Below are 19,477 nucleotides of genomic sequence, written 5' to 3'. Positions count from 1 at the left end.
GGCTTTGATTTTGTTTTTTTATTAATTTAAACACAAGTGGCTTTTATTACAATTAAAGTCTACAGTAATTAGCTATACATAATTTTCAGAAACAATTTTAAAAGGAATACAACTAAAAGCTGCATTTAAAGAACCAATTTCATTAAAAGATGGGTTTTCACTGCAATATCAAATTTAATTTATATAAAACTACTTCATTTAAAAATATAACCATTTAAAGTCCAATTTGTTTTTAAAAGGAACATAAAAAACTATTTACTCTCTGATGTGGTTCTTTATTCAAGGGTCGAACTGTTGGTCTGTCTGGGTTCTAAAGGATTTGTAGGAACCCTTTCTTTTTCTAGGTCACTGATGGAAATGCAGCTCTCTTTTTCCTTTACAAACCCAGCATCTATCTCTAAATCCACATAGTCTTTTTCTTCCCTTTCTGTGTGAACATCTTCCTTTTCGGCACCTTTACCTGCATTTGTGTTGGTGCCCTGATCCCCTTTGTGAGGCTGCGTTCCCGACCTCTGCCGGCCTGTCACTGTCGGAATAGCATAATCACTGTCCAGCTCTGCTTGTAAGGACTGGGATGGACGGACACAAGAGAAAGAGGAGGAGGCCTTGGGGGAAAGAGATGGTGAAAGGGAAGAAGGCAACTTGGGAGATAAAGAGGGAGAATGATTAGGTGAGAGGGAGACAGGACTGGGAGAGATAGGAGAAAGTGATGACATTTTGGGGAAAAGTGGGGGTGTCATGGGACAGGTGGATGGTGACTGGTACAGTGAGGGGATGTGGGAAAAACTGGTTAGAGGTGAAGGTTTCATGTAGTCTGTTAGAAGATGGTCCATTGCTGCTGGTAGTTGAGCCAGTTCCTCTTTCATTTTCTCATTTCCAGCGTTCCTTTGTCCTTCTTCTGTCCACTCTTGACCCTGCTCCTTCACTTCTACTTGGAGATGACGAGTTCCTGTTGAAGGGTTCACTTTGTCCTCAAGGTCGAGGTCTTGTATGTGTGGCAGGGGCTGGGTTTGGTTGTCATCACCTGTTTGACCATGTACTTGGACTGAATCTTCACTTAACTCTGGGATTTCTTTTGCCTGTTTTTTGGCCTTGCCTCTCCCTTTGGTTTTTGGCATAAGGGGTGGAGGTGGCGGTGGAGCAAGTGGAGGTGAGAGTAGAGTACATGTCTCTGTAGAAACCCGAACTTTAAGGCTTTGTTTGAACATGCGCCGTTTAGATAGGTTGTTCCCAGACTGGGGGAAAAGTGGGTTGATGAAACAAAGAGCACCCAGGCCAGAGCCACAGTCTAGCTCTTTGGGGCTGCGTGTCATGATTGGACAAAACCTTTGGAACAGAGTAGCATTTGGATCAGACACTTTGGTTACGGTGTTTGAGGCAGGTGCTTTGTGAGGCGGGCTGTCTGACTCAGAATGGGGAGCTGAATCCGGTTGAGCAGCAGAAGCTGGTGTTTCAACATCAGGCTTCTGATCAGCCACCACCTTGAGCCTCAGTGCGTCCCGTGGCCCACGGACATTTAGCTGGGAACTCCAGAATTCTGTAAAACAACGAAAAAAGTACCAATAGCTAAACTCTATTATGCCATAAAATCACACTTTCAATGCAAAATGATAAAAAATGTTGTGGGTACACTGATAAGTCACATGATATAAAAATACAACATAATCTTTTTTTATTTGACTAATAATTGGTCTGGTCCCCGGTTGCTGAGTGCAGTTTCTGCATGCATAACGGCTGAGTGACTCATGTGTATCATTAATCCATTCTACAAAGCCTAAAACAATACATAATGACCAAATCTGCTGTGAAGAAATGAACAATTTACCAACCTATTCCCATATGTGAGATAGACTCCAGTTCTTTGTGCGATGCTGCTTTTGCAATGGCTTCTGGGAGCTCCAGGGGAAAAGGCAAGACATCTCTGACACACAGATAAGGTTGATATGAAACATAATCAATAAGTCATACATGTGTTTAAAATCTAAAATTTCATATTTTAGAAAGACATTGATTAAAAATATTCCAGTCTGCAAGAAATAAAAACTGAAACTTCATTGTTGCTTTACCTGCTGACACAGTAAAAGGAAATCAGCCTTGGAAGATCTGGAAAGCTGATTGCTGAAGTTTCCAAAGACAGAGCTGGTGAATAAGAAAAAAATTATAAATAATATGGGTTCTTAGAGGTGTTTTACTTCAGTCTGAAGCTGAGTAGAAAACAATGATATGTTAATGGAAAACAATAATAATGTTATCAACAAGTGCATTAGTAAAACAAAAATCAAACATATTTTAAATGTACATGTGACAACAAGAAAAAAAATCAAATTGTTATAACATAATAATATTTTAGAGAGGCTGTCCAAGGCTAGGCTAATTCCTTTTTCTGACCCTGGTAACAATTTAGATTGCAAAGAAACATAAAATCATCCCAAAGAGGAACAAAAGTGTCCAAAATCTGCAAAAAAAACACAACACTTTAACACTTTAAGTAATCAAACAATTTCCACAAAAATTGACAACAAAAATAATGCAAAATAATTGCAAAATGCAAAAATTATAGGAACAAACAACCCAATGCTGCTTAAAAAGAGAAGAAAACTGAGAGCAAATCGGCTCAAACAGACTGTTAAAGGATGGAAAGTGACTGCAAAAAAACAGAAACAGACTTCAAGGAGACAAAACAACCAGAAAGAGTCAAAGCCACAAATCTCCAGAGGGGTGTCTGACCTTGGGGAGGGCTCTATGGTGCAAAAGATTGTAAGCTGCTTTGGAAGATATTTACTTTTAAGCGACCTCTCCTACTACGGAAAGTTTAACTGATTTGTTTTAATGCTTGTATAACTCTTGTTGACAAATTTTTGCATAATTGTTTAATACTCACATGAGTGCTGCAGCCCAGAATAAAAGAAACCTATCTGCTTTATATAGGCACAAATGAGATTTGCCTTTCTTGCAACGGCCACTTTGAGGTTTTTTTTTTAGTTGTACTAAAGTTCTACTAAGTATTTCACATTGAAACTGTGATTAATTGGAGGACTGTAATCACAACATTTTATTTTTTATTTTTTAATTCAAAAATAAGAAAGAAAATTTAAGTTCCACTCTGATCATCTTTTCATCTATTTCAAATCAAATCAAATTAATTCAAATCAAATCAAATTTTATTTCTATAGCACTTTTACAGTGCGAGCTACTCAAAGTGCTTTACATTAAACATAATCAAATTTAAAAACAAAAGGACAAGACTAAAAATATTTTGTTAAAACACGCACAATGCCCCCCCACACACACACACATGCACACACACAGACTGTGATAAAAAAAAAAAGAATTATAAAATGATGCAATGTAGAAATATTTTAAAAGCGTTCCCAGGGGTGAGCAATATTGGAGCCATCCAGCCGTACAGTTTTTAGCCAAATGCCAACTTGGACGAGGAAAACGGAGGCGTACATGGATCTATGTGTCTACAAGTGGATGCATCGGAATGGAGCAGAGCAGGGAGTTTGTGGCCCACCAACTTTAGCACCTACGTCATAATTACAATTTTACAAACGCCATTTTTTGCCTGTTCCTGATTCACAACAATTTGAATAAATAAATACTCAGAAATGCAATCATAAGCCTATTTTTTCTACATAAATGTCCTTTATCATATGTAAAATGCTAAAAAAACATGTTAAAAACATCCAAAACATGATTTTCCTTGGAGTGGGTCTTTAAAAGAAAGTCTGTTATCTTTTACCTGCGGTTCTCTAAATCAGGATAAAAGCTGGCAATCAAAATCCTTGTTTGTGAATATGACTGTGATACAATGATGGCTGCATTAAGAGGAGCTGTAGATGGAAAAGAAATGTATAGAAAATGCATTCCATACTTACTGGATTGTTCCTTCCTGATGCCAAACTCCTGAACAAACGATGGAACACTGTCATCCGCCAAACGGACACAAAGCACATTTCTTTGGGAAGTGCGAGACTTTCTCACCAGGAATGACTGCTGGAGAACACAACTTATTACTGGATGTAAGAGAGATCACGTGATAGATGGAGAGAAACTATAGACGAGGATCACGCATGCACATCATGAGTGTAGAAATAAATCTCAGACCCCAGGAGGTTCCCTCTGGAGTATGTGTAGTGCGGTGGCAGGGTTGATTGACAGCTGAAGCCACACAGGAACTGTCAACAGGAGGCGGTCCAGAACGCTGATGCTTCTTAGGGAGCCCCTTCCTCTCTGAAGCTTCTGTAGATTTCTCTTCTGCGGCTTGATGGGCTCTGGGAAATCATACAGCGGGTCCTCTTGCTGTGCCATCTACACACATTTCAAAGAAAATAATTACCTGGTGATTAGTTGTGTCTCAAATTACTAGGGTGTCCCAAAAGACTGCAAGGGGTTTATTATGCATTTGTGGTCCACTGTAAGAAAGATAGGTGAGACTCCTGCACTTAAAGGAAACACACCTGTGTAATAAATCTGGATGGATTGGACCAGCAAGTCCAGACTTGGTAAAGCGAAGCAAAAACTTAGACAGAGCTTAAATGATATGGCAACCTTCAGGAGGCAAGGCTTTAAATTCTATACACGCAGGTCACACCACAAAGACTGGGAAAGGCATAAAATATATATTCAACTATTTTTTGTCAGGTCTCATAGACTACAGAAAACTGGGCTATCATCTGGCTGAATCTTCACTGTTTATTCCTTAAGAAAATGCTCACAATTCTTTTCTACAACAGTCTTCCTGCCTCACACACACACAACTTCCCCTTGTCTTTGGTGCGCAACACTAAGTAAAACATTTTATACGGAATTAGTGTGTTCTTACCTTTCCCCCCAAGTCATTCTTTTTTATTCCGCATTCTCATGACATGTTCCTCCGTCAACTTGACTATGATTTTTTTTAAACGAAAAAAAGAAAGAAAAAGTCAGCATTTCTTTCCTCTCCGACCTGTCATGACGTGCGCTCACAGATAGATGAATGCGTTAGGCCCCTCCCCCTTCCTTTGTACCGGATCTCACCTGAGGTAGGAACAAATTATACCATTTTATCCATCACCTGTCCTTTTCTGTAAATTTGTAGTTTTTTTGTTTTTAAAAACTTGAATTTATAAACTAAACACAATTTATTGCGATGTTTATTTTAAAGTATTCAATTTCGGGTGGAACATCGCCCCCTAGCTGCGTGTTGAATAAACCGGAACCGGATGTGATGTTTGAAAGACATCAGCGCTACGACCGCGTTGGGTAAGCCGTCTAAGCGTTATTTAGTAACAACTACATATTTCCGAGCTATTTACTCAACGGAAAAGTTATAACTAAAATCCTTTATGTAATTTATGACAGATTGGAACGAGAGATAAATGCAGCTTTGGTGAAAGCTTGCTTTAATTTGGAAAAACAAAAAGCCATTGCGTTAACAGTAGCTAGCCTAGCTTAGCATTGCGTTATGCTAGCGTTAAACAAGATGGCCAGTAACGCCATTAATTTTAGTTAACTGTTAGATGTGCAATTAAAGCGACGCTATATCCCATGTATTCAACCTTTTTATCTGACTTAAACTCTTTAAAATCGATTTTACGTTGATGAACTTTAAAGTTAGCTAAGCATCACGCTAGTAGTAGCTTCTCTGTCAATGGAAATCCCGTTATAACAACAAGCTCAATTTGGTTACGATTCAATATTGCTTTCAAAGATAATTTTACCGTTCTAGTTTACTGGAGAACGCGTCGAAATCTAATTGTACAATTGTATTCCTCATTTCAGATGCCTGGTCGACCTAGAGATGAGTGGTGAGAACGTGAAGTTGTTTGTGGGGAATCTTCCTATAGACGCAACTCATGAAGAAATAAGTAAAATATTTTCTCCATATGGAGAGATAAACACGTGCTCATTGCTCAGACAGTATGCCTTTGTTACCCTGAAAGGAGAAGGGGCAGCAGACAGGTATGGAGCCATACAACATCACTGTTTTCGACTGTAATGGAAATATACTTTCTACATGAAAAGCTGGCTGGTTTGTGTTATAGAAAAAACACATTTTAGGAACCCTTATATGGTCTATTAATTATGATTTTGCAGTTTTAGCTGGGGGAAAAGAGAAAAAAAACCTGTTGTGTTTTCTGGAACACTATGCAGAGGAACAGGAGTTAATTTGAAATTTGCCTCAAAGATGTGATTGGCTTGGTGTACGCGCTTCACCCTTTCCCGTCATCCATCTGTTTACTCCCTCTCCCGCTACCTTACAGGCCCTCAATACCCCAGCCTAACAATACTTTTGCAACAAAAATGGCGACCAGTATTGAAGCTGTCAAGCTGTAGAGTTTTAAGATGCCACCTTGGATAAGAAAAACAAAGATGTACATGGATCTTGTCTTCAAATGGATGCAACAGAATAGGGCAGAGCTTGTGGTCCGCCATTTGTAGCACCTACATCCCTGCTACAAGCTTTTTCCATTGCCATTGTTTCATCTATTCCTTCTTCACAACCATTTGTAAAAAGTAATGCTTAGAAATGTAATTGTAAGCTCAAATTTCTTTGTGTCCTCCATTAGAAAAATGCAACAAGAACATGTTAAAAACATGTTTTTTTTTTATTGGAGTGGGTCTAAATGTCAAGTCCTGCAGTGTTTGAGTATTGCTGATATGATCCTTTGTTGCATTTTCACTTATTAATTTTCTGGCCATTGTTGCATTTTGATTTATTTTCTGTTATTTATTGCGATTAAAAAACAAGTTGATAAAGTGTAATAAACACAAAAACCTTTTTTGACAGGGCCATACGACATCTCGATGGCAAAGAGTATCGAGGCAGACCCTTGGTGGTAGAGGAGTCACGCGCCCGCCCACCCAACTCCACAAAAATATTTGTTGGAAACCTCAGTGCAACATGTTCAGCAGATGATTTGCATGGGCTGTTCTCAACCTTTGGCAGAGTTTTAGACTGTGATAAAGTCAAAGGTAAAAAATGTTAAGTATAAAAACCTTTTTAAAATTCATACATTTTTTGCTTACAGTGTTATACATAGTTTCTGGTTGCACATCAACAACTAAGCAGTACATTTGAGTATTTAGCCCCCCAAAAAATAATGGCATTTTATTCTTAATTTGCAGCAAGATTATGTTCAAATGTCGGCTATGCATTTGTGCATATGGAGAGGAAAGAGGAGGCCCAGGCAGCAATCGATGCTCTCAATGGGACCATGTTCAAGGGGCGTCAGTTGGCTGTAGAGCTGTCCAAAGCCCAACCTTTGGTAAACCAAATGTCAGGAAATTCAGCCAACTCTTCAGGTACCTTTTCATTAAAAAATTATATATATTCATTATATATTGTAAGGTAGGCCCCAGGGAGTGTGTGTCTTATTTTGTGTCTTAGTTTGCATAAAATATTTATACATTTAACATGTCTTTAACTATGCCTTGTTTTAAATACTTGTATTTAAAGTTTTGCCTTCTTTGATAACATTTAAACTAAACATTTACAATTTAATAGTTTTCTATAAACAAAGACATATGTAAATGCACACACATTCAGTGTTGCAACAATAATGTTTTTTGTTTATTTTCTCTCTCTTACTCAGAGATAAAGTTTTAAAAAGCATACAACTTTATGCCTCTGTTCTGTTTTATTCTGCCTCCAGGTGACAGAGAAGGTCTTCTTCCCAGACCACCTCCTTCATTAGAACATCATCAGAGTCAGGCAGCTGTGTTAGCTGCAGCTGCTGCCGCAGCTGCTGGGTTGCCCATTCAAGTAAGATTTTCCTCTAGACGGGTTGTCATTCTACCAAAGTTATAATCACTTATACATATTTTTAGATTTTGTTTTTCCTTTTATTGAAAATATCTCCTGGTCAAATCTTATATAAATTTGTGTAAAATTATTTTTGTTTGTAGGTTCAACAAAGTGTCCATAATTCATTTTACAACACAACATCCTTTGATCCCACATATGCCGCTCTGAGAGGCATCACAAGCTCTAAAGGTGCAGATGGGGTCATCTACGGTGCTCTTGCCAGCCAGGTGTATGGTTCTGTAGCTGACCAAGTGTACCAGGAACTGGCAAATCACACCACGGCGTCAGTGGAAGAGGTAGAACCACAGGCTGCACCTGATCCAACCACGCTGTTTGAAGCAGCAAGAGCCAAGTTTTTTCAAGAAGGGCAAAAGGTTTGTTAAATTTTGCATCACATTTTACTCTAATTTAATTGGCTCTTTGTTTTTTTTTCTTTCCTTTATTGCAATTGCTTACCTTCCTTTTAGAGCTGGGAGATAAATTGATCAGTTCGAATTTGTTGTTTTAGACGGTTCAATTTTGGGAAAATCAGGATTTTATTTTACAAAGTTAGCTTTCTTATGCTTCCGTTGTTGGGGGTAAAGTCAGCCCGCCGGTCTCTCGCAAAGCGCAGATGGGGCGTGCCTTTTCTATCAACCTGCCTCCATTTAGTAAATCTGTCCTTGTTTTCTCAGCAGGTTTTAATTTGACTTTACAGATGGTTCAGATTACAGGTGACTGACTGAAACCCCTCTTCTCCTGGGAGCGTTTTTCAGCAAGAAAACAGAAACAACTCGTTTGTGATTGTAAAGAACATTTCATAGACGGCGTAAAAACGCCAAAAGCAGAGAGCGAAGATTAAATAGAAATCAATAAAGGAGTTCCTTAGAAAAAAAACAAACAATTGTTTTTATCTGATGTTGTGACTTCCTCTCTGTTTGCATTTAAAGTAATATCAGTTTAAAAAAAACACCTATAGTTTTTCTGTATAAAATAATGGATTAATGGTTAGTAGATTGTTTTTACCTACAAGCCAGCTTGACTGCTTAGTCAAAAAGTAGGTCTTGGTCAGGGGGTGTAACGTCAAACTTGGAACATCAAAGCACAAGCAGCAAAATGCTCTGCTGAGGGCATTCTAGTATTTCTAGTATTTCCCTTTAGATGCTCAAGCTAGCAGTAGCTCACAAAACATATGCTGCATTGTTTTACAAACGTTTTTTACAGCTTCTATTTAGTTGAACTTTGTATGAGAGCCAATTTCCAAATGTGTTGAAATAATTGTTAAATGTATCCTGTCATTTTAAATTTTTGTTGTAGAAAGTAAAAGCAGGGAGAAAAAAATAGATTAAAATTGAAAATCGAATTTGGAATAAAACTCTGAGATTTTGTTTTTTGCCCAGGTCTACTTCTCTTAATTGCAATACGTTTTTTGTTCACAACACCTGATTTTTGCTGTAACAATGGCTTAGTCCCCATCTGGTGTCAATGTTCTATCAAAAGGACTTTTTTAGCACAATTGGCTTTTTAGTAGCTTTACCTATGAGTCACATCATCATAACTGAAATGTGGGGATGTTAAAGATATAGGCAGGGATCTATAACACAATTGAGCAAAGTAAGTTGAATCTTTAATGTATCGATATGTGGACCATGTATCAAGATGCATATCGAATGGGAGAGGAATAATTATGCACCTCTACTGAGAAGTGTTTTTGTGGAGAAGAAACTATTACGGAACAAATGTTTACGTTTTATCAACAGGTACTAGCAGAGCAGCAGGCAGGCCGAAAACAAGCAGCCTCGGAAAACGAGCGGGACCGCAGCCCAATTAGAGGTAATCGAGCCCCTCTTCTTCCCGATCCTGTTCCGGGTTCCTTTGCTCAAGCGCGACCAAAACGACGAGCCCTGCTGCCGACTCCGCCTGGAGCACCTGAGGACTCTACTTCTGCTGCCATGTCTCCCGAAACATCAGATCCTGTTGCTAGGTAAAGGATGAAACACAGGTTTTCATGCTCCAAAAATACTTTTACATTTTAACCCTGTTCCTGTTGGAAAATAATAATACACATTTATTTACAGTTATAGTTAAAGTGAAATAATTTCATTTATTTTCAAAGGCTTAAAACATATAAAGTAAAACCACTTGTGTGTAATTCCTTAGCTTTTGTTGGCTTGCTTTTGTGTTCACGTTCCTCTGGTTGTCCTGGCGTTTCTTCACCTTCGTCTTGTACTTTATGCAGGTCTTACTCCGAGTACTACCAGCAAATGCATCAGTACCAACAGTATCAACAGTACCAGCAACAGTACCAGTACCTCCAATATGCGTACAGCAACCCCCCTCCTCCACCACCCCCTCCACCTGCCACAACTACCACCACACAGGCACAAACGTCTACTGTAGCCCCTGCACCCCCAGGAACATATTCAGCACCCCCAGTATACGCCGGATCTGAAGCCTATGCCCCCCCAGGAACGTATGACACTTCGGGAGGTTACGACGCCTCGTCAGGAAGCTACGATACTTCATCTGGCAATTATGATGCTTCCTACGACGCTTCTGCTGGCTATGACACTTCTGGAGGCTACGGGGCATCAGGAGCATATGATTCATCTGGAGCTTATGCGGCATCTGGAAACTACTCCACATCCACACCGTATGAGCAGACACCCGCACACGGGCAACCCGTGCCCCAGGGTCACGATTACCCTTACCACACGCCAGAACCCCCCTATCGATAGTCCCACCCCCACACATTCCTTACACACTGTAGACGTGTGTGAACGCATGTGTATTTACAGTAGGGACAGTTGAAACAAACATCCCAGGGGGAAGCAAGGTCGTAATCAAAATGCTTTAAATCTAAAGCATAGTCCTTTTTTACAACTTAATTGTTGTCTGAGTTAGCTTTGTCTTTAGACAAGTGAAGATAATGAAGACAATTAAACTTGGAACATTTTTCACTCGTAGTTTTGTTTATAGTCTCTGTTGTATGTTGTAGAGGCACCACTGATTCCTTGTTAAATCATTATAGGTTAAGGTCAAGAAGAAGGTTAAATTTTTGAAATATTCTTGGTGCATTAAGGCCATCAATAGTTTGTGCAGTCCAGTGTTTGTTACAGTTGGTCATGAAGTTGGATGCCACATGATTTGGGCAAAATACTGGTCAGCAAATGGGCCCATTGTAGGTTAGGCGTACATTTCCATGATGCTAAAAATTTTAAAAATTACTTTAAAAGGTTGTTGTACTTTCGAAGTATTACAGTTTCCTGGGGATCTTCTGACCGTGGTTCTATTCAATGTTTTGGTGGAGATGAGATTTACCACACTGTTGCGGCAGAACACATGAGGCTCAAATTAAGAAAAGTAACATAAAACGTGGGATGATGGCATTTCTGGAGAGATACCAAAGACTGTAGCGGATTGAGTCGGTCTGGTCATGCGTTTTAGGACAAAATTGCCTCCCTGTGAGGGATTCAGTCTAGCAACTGGGACTCTCTGTTATGCCCAACTGTAACAATCACTTTAAGGGATACAGTCAATAGCATTTGTAAACTGAACGATTATAGTGAGCCCAAACTTCTTTTTCTTTTACTGCTATTATAAAAAAAGTTTGATTTTAGGTTCACAAAGGGATACAATTAACTTGAAACTTTTGTTTTTACGATCTTACCCGTTTCTTTGCATGAGGCAAAATATGTTAGTAAGAGACACTATATAGTCATAAGCCACTCTGCATATTCTTTCTTAGTTTATCTCGAAGTCTACTTAAACAAGGGTCAGTTTTTTGCCTCTGTAACATTAAAACAGAAAAGTTTCAAAAGTATTTGAAGTTCAGTTCTGTGCTCAAATGTTTATAAAAACTTTCTTTTACAAAATGCAATCTGATGATTCCCATCATATGAGTTTAGGCTATACTGGGTTGGTGACGGCGATGTCTCTTTGGTGTTGATGTACATATGTGAACTTAATTGAGCAATGTTTATAGGCGATGTGTGGCTGTTCTTGGATTCTCAGCATTATAGACGGTCATGTTTCCAATTTAACTTTTGCGTTTTCTATCTCCGACTTTTCCCTCTTCATTGGTTCATCTGTTTTCATGGAATTCCCAGCTGGTTTTCATGCTAAATTTACACTTTGGCACTTGTGTAAATATCAGCCCTTTTTTTCGTCACAGTTTAAGACGGGGAAAAAAGTGTTTCCTGTCACTATTTGACTGCTAGATGACGCGATTGTATTTCTTTAGCAGGCGTATTTGTAGTTCAGGGAAGCTGGTCTGAACTCAACCCCCTTAAAAGAATGATAGTTGTGCTTGTTGTAAGTAGGGCTTGAAAACAGGCTTTTGTTGAAGGAGAAAACAAACATTGTGTGGTATGAAGTTATGGTGATAAAAGCTGTGGTAAACGGTGATTGACCTTTTTGGAGAATGGAAAAAGATCAGGAATATTATTTGCTGTGGTGTGGTTGCGCGTTGTGAGGTTTCTAGCTGCATGAATAGGACGTGATGGAAGCGGTACTCAAGATTGTTTCATTATTTGAATTTCTTAACAGCGCTGAGTGCGCCTCCATGATTTCTCCTTTTTCTCTTATTTAATCCAACCAGGAACACACACCATTGTGAACCTTGGCTAGGATTATTGAGTTTCTTTGCATTTATATCACACCTATATAGATGTGAAATCCCACTCGTAGATAAGATTTCACTGGGTTTCCTACATCTTGATTATTTTTATAACAAACACGTGCAAAGGATGCTAATGCACAGCTTCAACATTCTACAGTTGTTGCTTTGATGTTTGTTGCTCACAGTTGCTCACCTTTTCTTTTATTCAGCACTTGAACTGAGGGGCCTTGTAAGGCACAAACAACACACAGCGACTCTACATTTTCCACACTTTCTCCATTTGAACTGTTAGTTGCATGCCTTGTTGTACTGCTGCTCCAGCCACCTTCTTCCTCTTGCTGATTATTACAGCTAGAGTGGGAGGGAGCCAAACTGAGCCCTTGCCCTGGACGTACGCCACACGCAGCTGTAGAGTGGGAAGGGGAAAACAGCAGCGTTAGGCCTGAAACTGCTGTGGACGATGGGGTGTCCACCCACTAAGGTAAACACTCAGACCACACACTCCTGCCCCTCCCCTGAAACACGCGTTCACACAAGCACACAAATATAGTGCCGAATCACCCGTGACTCATCGTAGCCCCCTGACTCATCTCTATGGATTTTTCTTTCTATTTATTTAAGTTTAATTTTTTTGGTCTGGAGTTAAAATTTCTGGAAATGTGTCTCTTGCTCCTTTGCTTTTTTTCTTTTATTAAGGGAAATCTTCTATTTAATTTTTTCCTCTTGATTTTTCTGCTCCATTTCCCAATTTTTTGCCTTTTATTCATACATTCCTGCTTCAAACTCAACACGTCCCATACAATTCTTAAAGGGTGTGGTTATCTCTTTACATCCACATCCACAACATTTCAGTACCAAATGACCACGGCTGGATTCAGGATCTTTTTGTGGATGGGTTGTTCTTCTCCTGCAACCCTGTGACCACATTGGGGTTAAGTGCCTTGCTGAAGAGCACACTGGTAGGCCCTCCATTAGAGTTGAAAAACCTGGCTCAGGATCGGTTGCTGGTTCAATGCTCCCCCCCCCCCCCCCAACCCCCTAAACAAAACCAATTTCAATGCCACATTCTACTTGTACGAATGACAATGGACACGGATGCTACCATGTTGTTTTAAAATACGTTTTGTTCTTTGTTCTGTTTAATTATCAATAAATGAATTTCAACTTGTGTACTTACTTTTTTGTGAATATTTAAGAACTACTGCTTTTTTGTTTATTGGTCTCCAAAAATGAAAATTGTCAGAGCTCAGCATCAAATGACATTTTTTATTACATTTTCTTCCAAAAACATCAATCTATACCTTTTTAAATAAAACCAAAATAATTTGGTAACAATTCAAAAATGATTTTTAATTCAGTCATTTTAATTACAAAAAATAAAGTGAGAAGAAATCGAACATATGGGACCTCACTCCCTGATAAGTTTTTAATGGACACTGCAGGTTTCATGCACTCATCAAAAATGGGACACTTAATGGATGAACATTACAATACAAAACGAGTGCAGAAGAGTCCGCACGCAAAACAAACTATGATTTACTGAGGTATTGAGATAAGTTGGCCTATGTATGTTATTGGGCAAAATATACAACTATGACATCAAGCCATTGCTTGGCTTAGTATGGAAATACAAAAATTAGACTTTAGCTCCAGGAATGCAGCTCTGGTTTCTGGTTATTCCTTTCAAAGATGTTGTAGTCACAGACCTTTTTTTTTTTTTTTTCAAGAGATCTGTGGCATCTTAAAGAAGCACTCAATTGATTTCAAGCCAACTTTTATTGTTTTTCGTGCATCAGGTTTTACTTTTGCCTTATGAGGCAAAATTAAAAATCTATCGCTACTGGAAAATATTCTATAAAGCCTCAGTTTTACTTTCCTGTTGGTAAGCATTAGTTCAAAATGATTTAAAAACTCTCATCTGAGTTCTTTTATTAGAATGAGTGTTTCAGGAAACCAGCCTGCGTTTTGGAGGATGACTTGAAAGTAATGAGCAAGTCAATGACAAGTGAGAAGACGAGACGGGCAAATACAGTACACCACAGAGCTGAGACAAGACCAAACATATTACAGTACTTTGAGTCAACCCCAGCCCCCCATGATGCTGCTGGTTTATTATGACAAAGGAGTGAGCATTCAAACACGTATTGAAAATAGCAACGCTTTAATAAAGAGCAATTTTCTTTACAAGACTGCAATGTCTAGCTAGCTAGGTGACCACTGGCATTGACATCCATGGTGTTTTACAGAAATGCAGTTTTGGTAACAGGTTGAAGATGATGGGTTGCTTGCAAGTTACATTTCTCCATGCAAGGCAGCCTTCAACCAGTTACAGACTCTACATTGTAAAACAGTTGATTATGAATGTCAATTAGATTTCATGTCAGGAGGTAAGTAAAAAAAAGAATAAAACAAAACAAAAGAACCCAAACTTCTGTGAAATTTCCTTAACATATTCCAAACACACCGGTAAGAGAAAGTTCACACAATGGTCATGCTTTTACCGGGCACACGAGCCAATAAAAAGACAACACTTAATCATGCAAAAGAAACTGCTTCGTTTCAAAATAAAAGAAACAAAATCTGTGGAATTGTTCAGTTTTTCATCCATCCTTAGTGACCTTGAAGTAGAAGCTGCGCTTTGATGATGACTTTGGTGCAAAAAAAATGTTCCTGTTTTGAAGAGGACAGACCCTGTCCTGTCCACTTCCTCAATGAAGACACTCTTGGTATAGACCAGATGTGAGAGTTTGCCCTTCAATCCCCGCCCACCCCTACCCAAACTCCTTTACTTGACTACTGGCGATGGACACAAACGTTACAAACATCGACCCTGCCCTCCCTCCCATCCCTGGATGATGAGTCCAAACTACGACCATTCAAACACAGATACGGCAATAAAATGTCCCATGTACAGTATGTCATCCAATGGGGCTTCAATCACTTTACATAGAGGGTACGTCTAAAAACACATGAACATTATTACCTATATACAGAGGGGACACAGTAACAGTCAGAGGTTGGCAGAGGACAGATTGAGTTGCGTAGTGGGGCTGAAGTGCATGAATGACGATAGCCTCCAGCTGACATAGACAAACCACTGAAATAAGGGTTAATGGTGTGTGTGAAACGACAGATGCTCATTCATTGGTGAAATTTTGGAGAATTTATGTCCAATTGGTCTACAACAGTAGTATCTGTGCCTGTTGGGGAGCCATTGCATCAGGAAGACTGGCGTTACAGTTCAACCTTTGCCCACGGGAATCTATCAACCAAACGAGCAATTCTTAGACGACATCTACTGTTTAAATGTTGTAGAAATAACCAGCTCGTTCAGCTTTAGTTGCCTGCAGAGGCTCGCCTCACATTTATTTGAATTCCCAATTTTGTCTGTGATCCTTAAGCCACCTTGGGTCGATGTGTCACATTGTCACAAAAACACGCAACGCTAATTTAGTACACGCCACTGACTCGCTTAGAGATCCTTCATGTCAAACCAAAGGAAATGACCCTGTTTATCTCTATGCAAAGGCATGTGCCCATAAACACACACACACATTACATGTACATAGAACAGACACAGTCAATAGAAAACGACTTAATCCCCTATCAATTATTGCCCCTTTTAAATGTACATCGCAGCAATGATTTTAGATGTTTGTGCAGCAGAGCTTTGTCCCCTCTCTGAAGGTTTGTGCTATATATATATATATATTTATATTATCACCAACTGTGGGTCTCACTTGACCTTGGGTCTGTTCGAAAATTCACATTAATGTTTAATGCCTCATTAAAGCGTCCTCGTCTCCGCCTGTCCGAGTTGATCTGTACACATCACTTCAGGCATGACCAGGGTTCTGATGTAAAGAGATGACCCCTAGTTAGTTCATGAGTTTACCGGACTTAACTCTGTACCTTTATCTGCCGTGTCCATATACTGGATAAACAAACCTTCCAAAAATACAGCTGTTTGTCCTCTGCATTAAGGGTTGGACATGTGCCGTAGTGACTACCCTAACCTAGCTTTTTTGAAGTGGAAATAGACTTGATGCTAAATTTGGACAGGAAAAATGCTCAGGACAGGAAGGAAATAACATTTCTAACTAGCTAGACTGAAAGTCACCCTTTGAATAACTGCCATAAGAGCAGAAAAAGGTGTAACAGAGCAAGTTATAAAATAACCCCGCAGAGTAAAAAGAAACATTTGTACAGAAACCGGATGTTGACACAGAGAAAGTACAATGCTACAGCAGAAAAAGCTTTCTAAACAGGCTACAGATATGAGAAAGACAATACTGGGATTTGCACGATATTGCACAGCTGCAAACAGAGACAGCAAAAAGAAACAGTGTGTACAGCACATCCCCAAAGAGCAAAAGTTAGCGTGAAAGGTTTGTTTACATCCAAATGCAACAACTGGGTCTGGCTCAGTGCTTCCATCAGTTAGTTCCAGTGCAGTAACACATTGGCACCTGGCAACACAGTAATGACATCAGGTACCTACAGAGAAACAATTCACACACTAAACATCTACGTCCGTCTACAGTCACACAAGCGTGCTCACAAATCATTGTTTTACGCATTTAAGAACAAATGGAGCTTATAAAGAGAAAAAATGTTCGACACGCTGAAATATTAGAAAAAGGGGCACGCACGACAAATAAAAACGTCTGACATCAGGCAATGAATGATGCAACCAGAAACCAATCTGAACTAGATGCTAAAATCTCCTACACAGAATCACACCCTTGGCAAAGTTCACATTTAGTAAAGTGCCAGCAAACAATCCAGTTAGAGAAAGAGATGTGCTTCCTCCAGGCCTGGTTCAGCTTGATGATGAAGAGAGCCGCAGGTAAGCCTTCATGAAAGAAAGTATTAGTGAGCTTCGAGATGGCAAAGTATCTTCAGGACTTCCATGTCGCTGTCAGTCTTTAGCTTCAGCGGAGGTCGTAGCTGCCACTTCAAGTGGCAAATCAAACATAGGATGAGTTGGATGGGTGCAGAGTGTCTGGTGCCACAGCTCTGTACTCCTTATAGGTTCAGAAACTGAGATTAGAAGCCACATGGAAAGAGGAGAGGAGATTAGAGGATCAGGTGATATGACACTGACATCAGCATTTCATCTATTTATCCATCCTCTGGTCCTCTCTCCTCCCTTTCCCTCTTTGGCCTCCGCTGTCGTTCCCCTGCGCTGGATTTGTGTTCGCTGTTGACTCTTCCTCTCCATCTCTTTCCTTTCAGCTTTGCTGCCATGGTTACACCATCATCCCTACATGAAGTGCATCTGCAGAAGACGAGGAGAGAATCAAGAGTAATTTAGCTCCAACAAAACATCTCATCATGCGTTCACACATGTATTGACAAGCAGATTACCAGTGTGCCAGGAAAACAGCTTCTTGGGATATAACAATTCAATACGCAATTATGTGACTTCTTCATTTATTTGGTCCTTAGATACTCTAGCAGTTTTTTCTTATAATTACTCACTTTGAACCACCCCCATTCGTATTTGAGAGTTTTTAAAGATCTTGTAGATCGTCACTAAAGGTCCTAGGCAGTCTTTAAATGGAGTTTAGAGGAACAGTGATACTTCAAACTAAGTTTAAGGCTTTTATTTGTTCACTCAGTGAATGAAACACTCATTTATTAAAAAAAAAAAAGATAAATGACCTTTTGTGGGCTGTTGTTTTCCTAGAACAGCTCCTTAATTACTTGATGCTCATTAAAAATGAAAACAACAGTTTAAAAAAATGCCTGAAGTTTCTAATTCTTTTGTGTTAAAAATTTTTCTAATGATCACATTCTTTGGCATTCTTCTTTGAGAAATGTTTGCCCCAAGTAATTCAGCTGTTTTATAAGACAAATTCGAAAGTATCTTTTTCCCAATATCAACCATTTTCAGAATGTGTGTTGGCATAGTTACGGTGTAAATATCTTTGTCAGTTGTTGAATTTATGTAATTTAACAATGGCATATATTTTAGAGTACCGCTGTGAAATTACAGTATCTATACTTTATCAAGTAATAAAATGCTTTTCTCAGCTTAGTATGAAGTTTGAAGTAATGACATTTGAAATGTTATGCTCTTATGGTTGATTCTAGACGCCTAGTTTGTATTTCCCTCCCACACGCTTTTGTCACTCAGCCGCTGCTGTGCATTTAAAAACAGGTTCTGCTTTTTATCTAAAATGTGGATGTGTTTATGTCACCTGTGTTCCCGGAATGGGTCCAAAGGGATTGGTGGGTCTCAGGACAGGCTGGTTGTACATGACGGTCTGTGCGGGCATCATAGGAACGCCTCCCATTTGATGACTCATCTGAGGAGGGAGCTGGTCACATACATAAGTACAGATGGAAAATTAAAGTCATTTAGCATTCGATGTATAACTTAAAGATGTAAATATAGTTATGACATGTAAAAAAAAAAGGTTTTATACATCAAAATATGCAGAATAATGTATAAAAGGTGTAATTCCAATAATAATTTGACTCATTCAAATGTTTGCCTACAGAGGAGTTTGACGCATTGTTACATCCCTACCATGCTATGCAACAGGTATCTGCTGTTTGTGCCAATGAAATGTCTGGGATATCAACTCTGACAATGCTTTGTATTAATCATAGTTTGTTAAAAAAAAACAAAAACAACAATCTGTACTGATGTGTGAATTTCAAATAGGGAATGCTATTGTAGAAAAAGTTCTAAACTACAAGTCTGTGCTGCTTTGCGGCCTTTGCATGGTTCAACCTTGGTGCCATCCTTTGTTAAAAAATAGCCTGTCTCAAACATTTTTTAATTTCAGTATTCCTTCTCACTGTAAAATGTCACTAACTGATGTTCCCATTTGTTATCTGAAGGAATGGTTTTCTCAGACATTGCTTCTGTATTTTGACCCGATTTATGTTTAAAATTTGTTTTGTTTTTTTAAACTAAGATTGTATTGTATTTTTATAAGAAAATAAAAGAACACATTTGAATTATGTCCTTAAATTTGGAGCTTCGTAAGTGAGAAACTCTGTGTATTTATCAAAAAAAAAAAAGAAGAAAAAAGGCAGGAAATAAAGTTTAAAAGTTGTTAGGGGTTATT

At 39.0% G+C, this 19,477-nt stretch overlaps 3 protein-coding genes across 10 annotated transcripts in view; 1 reads left to right on the top strand and 2 right to left on the bottom strand.

Moving 5' to 3' along the window:
- Nucleotides 1-3: 3 nt before the first annotated feature.
- On the bottom strand, nt 4-4,988 carry LOC105355571 (uncharacterized). 2 transcript variants are annotated; one of them, XM_011483213.4, is made up of 6 exons: nt 4,829-4,988; nt 4,111-4,314; nt 3,882-3,996; nt 2,067-2,139; nt 1,830-1,921; nt 4-1,537 (listed from the first exon to the last, which is right to left on the bottom strand). In XM_011483213.4, the coding sequence occupies exons 2-6, from the start codon at nt 4,312-4,314 to the stop codon at nt 276-278; spliced, it is 1,746 nt and encodes a 581-aa protein (XP_011481515.1). In that variant the 5' UTR covers nt 4,829-4,988; the 3' UTR covers nt 4-275. The 2 variants fall into 2 exon arrangements, with proteins under 2 accessions (XP_011481515.1, XP_011481514.1); XM_011483212.4 differs by having other exon boundaries at nt 3,882-3,999; nt 4,829-4,979.
- Nucleotides 4,989-5,160: 172 nt separating this feature from the next.
- Nucleotides 5,161-19,380, top strand: rbm14a (RNA binding motif protein 14a). 4 transcript variants are annotated; one of them, XR_013647430.1, is made up of 10 exons: nt 5,161-5,247; nt 5,767-5,946; nt 6,776-6,960; nt 7,114-7,290; nt 7,641-7,750; nt 7,894-8,166; nt 9,532-9,755; nt 10,011-10,424; nt 12,744-12,873; nt 17,631-19,380. XR_013647430.1 is itself a non-coding variant. In XM_078930675.1 (9 exons), the coding sequence occupies exons 1-9, from the start codon at nt 5,213-5,215 to the stop codon at nt 12,745-12,747; spliced, it is 1,602 nt and encodes a 533-aa protein (XP_078786801.1). In that variant the 5' UTR covers nt 5,161-5,212; the 3' UTR covers nt 12,748-13,560. The 4 variants fall into 4 exon arrangements, 2 of the variants coding, with proteins under 2 accessions (XP_078786801.1, XP_020564355.1); XR_013647428.1 differs by having other exon boundaries at nt 6,776-6,969; nt 17,631-17,770; XM_078930675.1 differs by lacking the exon at nt 17,631-19,380 and having other exon boundaries at nt 12,744-13,560.
- LOC101156840 (phosphatidylinositol-binding clathrin assembly protein) overlaps nt 14,537-19,477 on the bottom strand; it is a 23,650-nt gene continuing 18,709 nt past the window's right edge. For all 4 annotated transcript variants that reach the window (XM_004076242.5, XM_011483210.4, XM_078930674.1 and 1 more), the window contains 2 exons: nt 18,599-18,718; nt 14,537-17,673 (listed from right to left, as the gene is read on the bottom strand). In XM_004076242.5, coding sequence (XP_004076290.2) covers nt 17,659-17,673; nt 18,599-18,718 — 135 coding nt within the window. In that variant the 3' untranslated portion in view covers nt 14,537-17,658. The remainder of the gene's footprint in view (nt 17,674-18,598; nt 18,719-19,477) is intronic.

The sequence above is a fragment of the Oryzias latipes genome, chromosome 14, assembly GCF_053564925.1.
Source record: "Oryzias latipes strain Hd-rR chromosome 14, Olatipes_Hd-rR_3.1".
In the NCBI taxonomy this organism is placed as follows: Eukaryota; Metazoa; Chordata; class Actinopteri; order Beloniformes; family Adrianichthyidae; genus Oryzias; species Oryzias latipes.
The sequence above is the reverse complement of the archived record's forward strand: the minus strand, read 5'-3'. Positions and strand labels throughout refer to the sequence as shown.

Excerpts from the sequence above, each read along its gene's own strand:
- rbm14a (XM_020708696.3), top strand. The coding sequence starts at position 5,213 with ATGTTTGAAAGACATCAGCGCTACGACCGCGTTGG. Across the intron at positions 5,248-5,766 it reads CAGCGCTACGACCGCGTTGG|ATGCCTGGTCGACCTAGAGA; the intron begins GTAAGCCGTCTA and ends TCCTCATTTCAG. Across the intron at positions 6,961-7,113 it reads AGACTGTGATAAAGTCAAAG|CAAGATTATGTTCAAATGTC; the intron begins GTAAAAAATGTT and ends CTTAATTTGCAG.
- LOC105355571 (XM_011483212.4), bottom strand. The coding sequence starts at position 4,314 with ATGGCACAGCAAGAGGACCCGCTGTATGATTTCCCAGAGCCCATCAAG. Across the intron at positions 2,140-3,881 it reads CATCAGGAAGGAACAATCCA|CTCTGTCTTTGGAAACTTCA; the intron begins GTAAGTATGGAA and ends CTTATTCACCAG. Across the intron at positions 1,922-2,066 it reads TCCTTTTACTGTGTCAGCAG|AGATGTCTTGCCTTTTCCCC; the intron begins GTAAAGCAACAA and ends TCTGTGTGTCAG.